This window comes from Schistocerca piceifrons, chromosome 5 (assembly GCF_021461385.2).
Source record: "Schistocerca piceifrons isolate TAMUIC-IGC-003096 chromosome 5, iqSchPice1.1, whole genome shotgun sequence".
NCBI classification, from domain to species: domain Eukaryota; kingdom Metazoa; phylum Arthropoda; class Insecta; order Orthoptera; family Acrididae; genus Schistocerca; species Schistocerca piceifrons.
This window is the reverse complement of record NC_060142.1, coordinates 286,077,715-286,089,058: the sequence shown is the minus strand read 5'-3', so window position 1 is coordinate 286,089,058 and position 11,344 is coordinate 286,077,715. Positions and strand designations below refer to the sequence as shown.

General features: G+C 45.8%; 1 protein-coding gene across 1 annotated transcript in view; it reads right to left on the bottom strand.

The window, feature by feature from the left end:
- Positions 1–329: 329 nt before the first annotated feature.
- The window catches only part of LOC124798946 (piggyBac transposable element-derived protein 3-like), a 35,231-nt gene continuing 24,216 nt past the window's right edge, over positions 330–11,344 (bottom strand). The window contains exon 2 of the mRNA XM_047262480.1: positions 330–498. Coding sequence (XP_047118436.1) covers positions 330–498 — 169 coding nt within the window. The remainder of the gene's footprint in view (positions 499–11,344) is intronic.

Sequence of the window (11,344 nt, the reverse complement as noted above, 5' to 3'; positions counted from 1 at the left end):
AACGCATCAGACGATGTCAGTACAGGGGAATAGGTGTTAGGAATTCTTCTTAAGACGTCTCCTTTCTATCAGAGTTCTCGAGACACGGAATCGTATCTCTGTAGTTATGGGCGTTAATTATACGTGGTCATTGCAGCTGGAATGAGAATGCTGGTTGCGCCGTCTGAGCGGGTAATAATACATTCAGGCGGGCCATTACACGAGGCGGGAATCCGGGGGCAGGCTTTATGAATAAAAGATGGCCGCCTACTTGCGGTGACATGTAAATGGCGCGGGACTCACGCCGCGTCTTGGACGGCGTAATTCTAGCCGGCTCTGGCCCGGGACGTCTAGAGGTCTACCGGCCGCGTGGCACCCAGAAGGGACACCACGCCAGCACAGCCGCTAGAGCCACCGTCCGAAGCTGGAAGCACCAGAATTTCTGCCCTAGGACCAAATTTTCGCAGTCCGTGAGCTTTTGCTGCCACGAGGGATGATCGTAAAGCATTATTTATCGCCCTGAAAAAACAAGCTGCCACCGTGAAACTTTGTGCTAATCCTGCAATGCGACACATTTTTCCCAGTGGCGGATCACTTGGTGGACACATTGGTTGCGAAAGTCTGCGGTTTGGCTGTTCAGGAAACGATCCTGGAAAAGCTTGCTCAGGAGAGAGTACAAAGTCACCGGTTCTTGATGCAATAATTTACCAACAGCCGTATGTATTGTAGAAATTTATTTTATTTTATGAACTTCTATATGCTACCAGTTTCGGCATTACATTGATGCCATCTTCAGGTCTCACTAGTCGTAAAATCGCTGTACACGGAAGGAGCCATATAACTTTATCCGTGAATCAAATCGTCCTGCAACAGCTCTTGGTGGCCAGGCGACACAGACTGTGTTCATAAAATAAAATAAATTTCTACAACACATACGGTTGTTGGGTAAATTATTGCATCAAGAAGTTCACGCCAGCCATCATCCCACAATCCATAATGGATCAAAGAAGATTAAAGTCACCGGTTGTCATGTGAAGAGGATATGAAGGGCGAGAGAAAAATTTGGCAGCCTCAAGCGGCGGCGTGTATGGATGGTGTCCTGTGCAAAATGAACTGGATCTTTCTATTCTCCCGTTGTTTGGTGATCAGGTAACTAACCAAATCATTTGGATTGTCCTGACAGTTGCAACATTTCCGCTGCTGCCTCGGCCCGGCTGTCTTTTCGTGTTACGGTGTAAAGTCAAGTGCCTACACTCCAGTCGCGAACGAAAGAGAATAGACGGCTGTGAGAAGACGTCAGCCAATCGCACGCTGACTGGCCGACTCTTCTCCAGGACGACAACGTGACAGCAGCGGTCCCTATGTGGAGAGTACATCAGGGCCACGCCCGATTGGTGACGGCCCAGCTGAATAGCAGCTTCAAGATGAGGCACTTGTATAGTAGCGTCAGCTCTAGTTACGTCGCTTGTACACTATGTAGGACAGACCAGGAATTTTCTACTCTGAAGAAGGTAGGTTATATTGTACGTCGCCCTTTGCTTGCGACACATCAGTGTAATTGCAAAAGTTAAGTACTGTAACTTTCATTTTGTGATAAAACTCATTAATACGACTTCTTTGAATGTTTGTCTAGCGAACCGATTATGCAGGCTTCCTAGACACCACATTTCGACTGGGCCTAATCAGTCGCAGAATCCAGCGGGAGGCGAATTTTATCACGTTCAAAACGTCTTGCAAAATGTTGCAAAATGATTTGTGACTAAATTTTCACCTTTTACACTACCACTTCTATTTTGATACGTCGGTCTCAGCCCAAGAGGGGTCCTCCTCTTGCGATTCACGGTTCTTCAGTGAGAGACTCTTCCAATTCCGTCTTCGTCGTCCAGACTTGTCTGATCACATTGCAAGCGTTTGCGTCACCTAACCACAGTGTCATATTACGATGCCGTACCGTTTAATGAAGACAGCATGGACTGCCGCAGTGTTGATCTCTGGACACTATAATCTACTTTATAAAGGGGCTACGCCATTGTCTTTTGGTTTCTCTAGCTGCGTGCTACGGTGCTATGATGGTGGGGGTGGTTGGATAGGGCGAGTGCGGTGGGGAATATCGACGTATTACAGTCGAGTAATTATCACCATCAGCCTATCTACTTCTACGATGGCTGTCTTTATGTGGTCAGAGGTAAATCTCTAGGACCTCTTTGGTGAGTTTCTGTTGAAAGTCTACTATTGAAATCATTCCTCCCATTTGAGATTTATATAATTCATTCGCGTCCACTACAGAGAGATCCACCAAATGAAAAAAAAAAAATGAAAAAAAGCCGCACTCGTAGACGGACCACATATTTTCAGTGAAGCTTGCGATGCAAGCTCGTTTTCTTCCTGTTCATTTGCATTCCTGTCAGTTCTGTCAGTCGCTATAATTCTGCTTGTACGATGAGTTAGAAGTAGCCTCTCTTCCCGCTTGTCCTGCCACTTGAGGGGAAGAAGTTTATATGTTGACATATACTCGATCTCAACTGTTAAGTTTTCCTGATAAAGCAGGCATCTCCTTATGGTTTTTTCTGACAGTTCCACAAGAATTAGTCACTCTTCCATGCAAATAAGAAAATAATACCAGAATAGTGTACCAACTGTCAGCACATAGTGTATGACCTATACCAACGTAGATTTCTAGTGAAGTAAGAACAATTCTTCCATGGATTCTAATATTTACTGCACCGAAATGACTTTCTTTCTTTACGTCCGCTGTACTCAAGTAATAAAGTCAAGACTATATCCAGTTTCACGACAATACAACACAAAAATTTTACGCCAAATCTATGCCTTTTGCATGGAATGTACTGTTTGAAAACTAAACAGAGAACTGAACTTCTTAGAGAACTAAACTTTCGTCAATTCACAAATATTTAAAGGGATGGAAAGAATCTGTGAATTCTTTTCTTAGATGACCGACAATGCGCGTAATTTTTCGTATTCTGTCATCTCCACGTTCCTCATTGTAATCAACAAAGTGTAACATCTTTAGTTACAGAGAGTACCTACGCCATGCCACGATTTACGCAAACATTGGAGTAGACAGTAACAAATCGTTGGCGACTAATTATTTCATTTTTCTCACTTGAGCCATTAGAAAATTTACGCCAAGGAAACAGTAAGTTCATGAAAGTTTGTATTTTTACGTCACAGCCTTGATTTTTCACTGGTGTAGACGCAAAGGTGCTCGTAATATAGATTAGAAAAAATGGTTCAAATTGCTCTGAGCACTGTGGGACTTAACTTCTGAGGTCATCAGAACCCCTAGAACTTAGAACTACTTAAATCTAACTAATGTAAGGACATCACATACATCCATGCCCGAGGCAGGATTCGAACCTGCGAACGTAGCGGTCGCGCGGTTCCAGACTGAAGCGCCTAGAACCGCTCGGCCACACCGGCCGGCTATGGATTACAGTCTGTGACTAGGGCCTCCCGTCGGGTAGACCGTTCGCCTGGTGCAAGTCTTTCGATTTGACGCCCTTCGGCGACTTGTGGGTCGATTGGGATGAAATGATGACGATTAGAACAACACAACACCCATTCCCTGAGCGGAGAAAATCTCAGCCGGGAATCGAACCAGGGTCCTTAGGATTGACATTCTGTCGCGATGACCATTCAGCTACCAGGATTACATTGGTCAGCTATATATTTTGCAATTTCTTGACTTCAAATAAAAAGCCAACTTGGAAGCTGCCATATACAGCAGATGAGTCATCTAAATTGACGTTTTTGCATCCAGGATGATTGTTACCTAAATTATGCACATTGAGGTCCAAATAAGAGTGTCTACATCTAAAATTATCTGTTTTTGTGGATCTGCATTTACTGTTTCAGCGTTTGCTGGTTCACTAATATTTTGAATATATGTGGTCGCGGGTTCACATACAGGCTCATCGGCATCACTATCTCTCCAACTATAATCAGCTGGATGGGGCATGATGAAGTCCTCGTCGTCATTTTGATTTAGAACACTCGGCAGCTCACCTTCTGTCATACCATTTCACTCGACAGCACTGAAAGCGCAGCATAAAAACAAGGTAACGTTACGATACGAATGACCTCTAAAGAGAACTCAGCGTTCAGTAAGTCATTCGGGTAATTTCCAGTATTCCAACAACTACACTGTATACTTGTGCAACAATCGTCTCAGACTCGCTGGTCGGGAAGTAGACGTAATACCTATCTGTATGATTGTAGCAGAGCACCACTGTAAATATTTTTCATAGCAAGTTGTATGCATATGCCTGAAGCTTTGAAACGGTTAGCCTGTAAGTAGGCTGTTCAGGTTTTTTATTGGTAACGCCACCTCTGTATGAAAATCACTGGCTGTGCTGTGTGCAGTCTGTGGCTGCTTTGCATTGTTGTAATACTCGCCATTGTAGTGTTAGGCAGCTGGCTGTGAACAGCGCGTAGCGTTGCGCAGTTGGAGGTGAGCCGCCAGCAGTGGTGGATGTGGGGAGAGAGATGGCGGAGTTTTGAAATTTGTCATGAACTGCTATATTTATATATGATGATATCAAGGTAAATACATTGTTTGTTCTCTATTAATATCTTTCATTTGCTAACTATCCCTATCAGTAGTTAGTGCCTTCCATAGTTTGAATCTTTTATTTAGCTGGCAGTAGTGGCGCTCGCTGTATTGCAGTAGCTTGAGCAGCGAAGATTTTTGTGAGGTAAGTGATTTGTGAAAGGTATAGTTTAATGTTAGTCAGGGCCATTCTTTTGTAGGGAATTTTGAAAGTCAGATTGCGTTGCGCTAACAAAATATTGTGTGTCAGTTTAAGCACAGTCATTTGTATAATTGTTCAAAGGGGACGTTTCAAGCCTATATATGCATTTGGAGCAGTGAGAGGGCTAAAGTGCACAGTAACTGTAGCTGGTGTCATGGATCTTTTTTTGCTGAACATGGTTCAAATAAATGGTTCAAATGGCTCCGAGCACTATGGGACTTAACTGCTGAGGTCATTAGTCCCCTAGAAATTAGAACTACTTAAACCTACGTAACCTAAAGACATCACACACATCCATGCCCGAGGCAGGATTCGAACCTGCGACGGTAGCAGCAGCGCAGTTCCGGTCTGAAGCGCCTAGAACCACGCGGCCACAGTGGTCGCCTTGTGCCGAACATTTTATGTTGTGATTCACAAATGTAGTGTAAATGAATGAAACGAATGAGTGTGTCATTAATGAAGTAGCGTAGCCATATAATTATTAACGTCACTGTTAAAGTAATATTGAACGTATATGTGTGTGAATACTACATACTCGTATTACATACTATTTCCCGCGAAGTAAAAGGTGTGTCCTCTAACAAAATTTCGAAAGACGTTGGGTGAATGTGGCCACCTCCAACACCCCCCCCCCCCCCCCGTTTTCTTTCGTCTTCAACATCCCGCGAATACGAGGGCTCTGCTTGTCATTGCGCTGTACAACACTTTGCGCTCGGACAGTGGACGGCTGCTGTGGGACGGAGCGAGTGACAGACAAAACCGATGCTCGGGATTGTTTTTTTATTTCATTCTTTTATCACAATATGAATTCTTTTGACGATGACCAGTTTCAGTCCGTAATGACCATCCTCAGATCTTTTTTACACCATGTCGTATAGTGATAAGGCCATAATGGCACAGTCGTCGACTGATAAGATTAATAACGTACAAGGATTTTTTTAAATCTGAGATGAAATCGGTGATTTATCATTGCTAGTCAGACACGAAAACATCGACAGTCTAAGTGTGCGTTTATCCTTGGTGAATGTGCACCAACTTCATAAATCAAGAAACACTAACGGTAACTCAAAAGTTAGATGTCGAAGCTGATGCAATATAAACGAAGTGTGATAGATATGATACAGCATAAAGAAGCTTCTAACTTACAACACATGATCCTGACTATTCTGCCATCACTTACCTACACGTCTGTCAATGAGGAAAGGAACTGATTGCAAAATGGTTCAAATGGCTCTGAGCACTATGGGACTCAACTGCTGTGGTCATCAGTCCCCTAGAACTTAGAACTACTTAAACCTAACAAACCTAAGGACATCACACACATCCATGCCCGAGGCAGGTTTTGAACCTGCGACCGTAGCGGTCGTGCGGTTCCAGACTGTAGCGCCTTTAACCGCTCGGCCACTCCGGCCGGCAACTGATTGCAAATCATTTGTGAGTCCCATCACAGATTATTGCCCACGTAAGTAGGACTTCTACAAAACGGGACTAATAGTGGTTCCTGAATGTATGGATCGACTTGCGGGCCGAATGTTCACAGGTATGTCTGACTCATGTCAAAGCGTTCCGATAACGCCGAAAATTCTGAATTGACATACGCTTGAAGAGTGTCACCAATTATTCTGCAGAAGAGAATATACGAACCAGCATTAAGTGAAGAATCTGGACATATTCTTCAGCTCCCTAGGTATCGCTTCCACAGGGACCATGAGAAGAAGATTACTCTGATTAAAGAATGTACGTAGGTATTTAAACAGTAGTTTCTTCAACGTTCCATACGAGATTAGAACGAGAAGAAATCTTAGCACGTGATGCCATGCTAAGTACCCTCTGCAGTTCACTTCATTCTGGTTTACAGAACTTATATATATTTGCAGTTGTAGAAGGAGCCTGTCATTATTGACTGCAGAGAGATGTGCAATAAATGGCCTGATTGTTTTTTCATCTACACTGATCAATCCAACAGAGCCTTAAGCTGTCTAAATGACATCACTTCGTCATATTTACTACCACTGGAGCAAGTTAAAACCTCCCTTCATTACATCCACCTCAAGATGCAGTTTCCGACCCGCCCACGTGCAAGCCTGAAATGCATGTTTTTCTTTTTTCCATCAGTCTTCCGATTAGTTTGAAGCTGTCCCCCACGGTTTACGCAGCTCAACTTCATCATGTCAGAGTAGCACTCGTACCCTACGTCCTCAATAATTTGCTGGAATTATTCCATTGTCTCTCTTCCTCTACAGTTTTGCACTGTACAGGTCCGTCTAGTACCATGGAAGTTATTTCTTGATGTCCTCTCACATGTCTCATCAGTGTCATCCATGTGTTCCTCTCTTCGAGGATTCTGCGGAGAATTCCTTATCTCTTAGGGCTATTAGTGTACCGAATCGACATCATTTGCGCCAGCCGGTGTGGCCGAGCGATTCTAGGCGCTACGGTCGCAGGTTCGAATCCTGCCTCAGGAATGGATGTGTGTGATGTCCTTAGGTTAGTTAGGTTTAAGTAGTTCTAAGTTTTAGGGGACTGATGACCTCAGATGTTAAGTCCCTTAGTGCTAAGAGCCATTTGAAGCATTTGACACCATCTGAACCAGTGGCATAAGGCGAGTACATTAATGGGAAGTAACTTGTTCTTGTATTACCAACCATTCATCTGCCAATTAAACATAACTGTGAATTGTGAGAGCAGCTAGTCACCAGAACAACCTATTCATTACTTCTACCTTCGTCGCATGAAGCGGGACGTACACTGTAAGACAAAAAATAAATAAATAAAAAAATAAATAAAATAAAATAAAATAAAAAATCGTCAATCTTGGTTGTTGGGCCATTTGGTGGGCGATGGTCAGGTTGGCATCCAACCGCTATTTCGGGCGTCTCAAGACACGTCTTCGGTTGTCATCAGGGCTCAGTTCGAATCGGGATTTACCACCGAAAAAAATTCTCCTCCAGTCAATGAGCTTGTAGGCCGAAGACGTGTTTAGAGACGCCCCGGCAGCGGTGGAATACCAGCCCGACAACCATGGGTGATAGTGTGGGGTGCCAGTTCTTTTCATTGCACGACCTTTTTGATCGTCATACGTGGCATCCTTATACGTCGACGATATTCTATACCCCCCCCCCCCCCCGTTTTGTTGCCCTTCATGCCAAACCATCATGGGCTTACATTTCAGCAAGACAATGCCCGTCCTCATGCGGCAGTTTCTGCGACTTTGTCTTTGTACTTACTTGCCAGGCCCTAGCTTGGCCAACAAGATCGCCAGATCTCTCCGCAACTGAGAACATGGGGAGGGCTCTCGAACCTCCTCGGGATTTTGACGTCCTGGCGCGCCAATAGGACATAATTTGGGGCGATATGCGTCAGGAGGACATTCAGCAACTCTACCAATCAATGTCAAGCCTAATAGCTGCTTGCCTAAGGGCCAGAGGTAGTCCAACGTGTTACTGACTTGTTCAATTTGTGAAGCTCTCTCTATCTCATAAAACACCCAATTTTTATGTAATTGTAATCATTTGTTTGTCTGTACATGTACATAAGATCTACCGATTTCCGTTCCATTCGGATAATTCTTTTGTGGTTCGTCGATTTTTTTTTTGTCCTAGAATGTACACTCCTGGAAATGGAAAAAAGAACACATTGACACCGGTGTGTCAGACGCACCATACTTGCTCCGGACACTGCGAGAGGGCTGTACAAGCAATGATCACACGCACGGCACAGCGGACACACCAGGAACCGCGGTGTTGGCCGTCGAATGGCGCTAGCTGCGCAGCATTTGTGCACCGCCGCCGTCAGTGTCAGTCAGTTTGCCGTGGCATACGGAGCTCCATCGCAGTCTTTAACACTGGTAGCATGCCGCGAGAGCGTGGACGTGAACCGTATGTGCAGTTGACGGACATTGAGCGAGGGCGTATAGTGGGCATGCGGGAGGCCGGGTGGACGTACCACCGAATTGCTCAACACGTGGGGCGTGAGGTCTCCACAGTACATCGATGTTGTCGCCAGTGGTCGGCGGAAGGTGCACGTGCCCGTTGACCTGGGACCGGACCGCAGCGACGCACGGATGAACGCCAAGACCGTAGGATCCTACGCAGTGCCGTAGGGGACCGCACCGCCACTTCCCAGCAAATAAGGGACACTGTTGCTCCTGGGGTATCGGCGAGGACCATTCGCAACCGTCTCCATAAAGCTCGGCTACGGTCCCGCACACCGTTAGGCCGTCTTCCGCTCACGCCCCAACATCGTGCAGCCCGCCTCCAGTGGTGTCGCGACAGGCGTGAATGGAGGGACGAATGGAGACGTGTCGTCTTCAGCGATGAGAGTCGCTTCTGCCTTGGTGCCAATGATGGTCGTATGCGTGTTTGGCGCCGTGCAGGTGAGCGCCACAATCAGGACTGCATACGACCGAGGCACACAGGGCCAACACCCGGCATCATGGTGTGGGGAGCGATCTCCTACACTGGCCGTACACCACTGGTGATCGTCGAGGGGACACTGAATAGTGCACGGTACATCCAAACCGTCATCGAATCCATCGTTCTACCATTCCTAGACCGGCAAGGGAACGTGCTGTTCCAACAGGACAATGCACGTCCGCATGTATCCTGTGCCACCCAACGTGCTCTAGAAGGTGTAAGTCAACTACCCTGGCCAGCAAAATCCCCAGATCTGTCCCCCATTGAGCATGTTTGGGACTGGATGAAGCGTCATCTCACGCGGTCTGCACGTCCAGCACGAACGCTGGTCCAACTGAGGCGCCAGGTGGAAATGGCATGGCAAGCCGTTCCACAGGACTACATCCAGCATCTCTACGATCGTCTCCATGGGAGAATAGCAGCCTACATTGCTGCGAAAGGTGGATATACACTGTACTAGTGCCGACATTGTGCATGCTCTGTTGCCTGTGTCGATGTGCCTGTAGCTCTGTCAGTGTGATCATGTGATGTATCTGACCCCAGGAATGTGTCAATAAAGTTTCCCCTTCCTGGGACAATGAATTCACGGTGTTCTTATTTCAATTTCCAGGAGTGTATTTTGGGTTTCAGGACTACTCACATCACCAATATTTGGTCAAAGTTGAGATCACAGATCTTATTCCCAGCAATGCCTTTTTGCACATTTGAATTTTTTTTTTTTAGAAAAGGAAACGAGTGGCAAGAACTGCCTATACCCGATCCTCTCCTCTCTTCTAGGGGAATACAAATTAATAAGTGAAAACAGTCATAAGGTGTACATAAAATTCTAACTGTAATTTTTGTAACGTTTACGAAAGTACCGCACAAAGCATCTGGCCTGTTTTACAAGGCAGAAATAGCCGTGGCCACAATGGACGAGGTCTCGTCAGCTCTCTCTGGTGGGCTGGCAGTTGGTAGTTTATATGCGCAGACCACAGCAAAAAGGGCCCAGGCTGCTAAAGTACTGCTTGCAAACTTCCTGTTCTGCTGTAGTAGTTGTTGCCTTTGAAGAGAAAGGGGTAGGGGTGTGGAGGGGGGGGGGGGGCACATGCTCCGCATTCCCCATTGGAACAGGGGGGCGCCACTGCATACCGACCGTGTGCTCCGGCTGCTTCTGATGCAGCAGTGGGGGGAGCGGGGTCCTAAGAGTAAACTTGTAGCGCCTTGTCGAGGGCAGCAGTCAGCTGGGGCAACGCTGCCGCCGTTTTGTTACACGCAGAGAGAGAGAGAGAGAGAGAGAGAGAGAGAGAGAGAGAGAGACGGATGGTGGGGGAGGAGGAGGTAGATTGAGAAACGGGTACCCACACCAACTCCTGTAGCCATTTCCAAGTCTCGACTGCGCGCCACCGCACAAGACGGCCGAGAAGACCTTAGGGCACAGTACTGCTAGCTTTCCCCCGAAAACACAATCAGCTCAATGTCACTGCATTCCGAACGCGACGTGTTAATGGAATCAGCTTGAACAACAGCTGATGGACAAAATGAAGCGAATTCACTGGTACTGGAATAAATACTACGGTTCTAAGTTGTTTCCTTACATCTAAATATGCAAACCACTATCAATTGCATGGGAGAGGGCACTTCCTACTGTAGCATATATTAGCGCTTCTTCACGTTACAATCGTGTTTGGAGCGCAGGAAGAATGACGGTTTAAACACCTCGGTGCTCGCTTAATTAATATAATCTCACACTGAGATGACGAAAGTCATGCGACAGCGATATTTATGTATATACAGATGGCGGTATTATCGCCTACACAAAGGTATGTAAAGGGCAGTGCATTTAAGGAGCTGTAATATGTGCTCGGGTGCTGTGAAAAGATTTCCGACGTGATTAAGGGAAAGTTTACTATCTTTTGGTTCAAAAAATCTATTTTTTTTAAAAAATTGCATTTTTGGATCCATAAAAGTGTTTAGAATACACCCCTGAAACGGTTTTTCCGAATACGGAACGGAAATGTTTGTTATTCGCGGTTGAACAAAAAAATGCACCTGCCTGAAATTGGCCTTTTTCACGCGCAAGGTTTTTTCGGCAGTTTCGACTTTGTAGCCGCGAAAAATTATTCTATGTGCCTGCCCAAGGATCAAGTAATCAAGTAGCTTACGACGTACTACGGCTTGGCAATCCTACGGCATTCC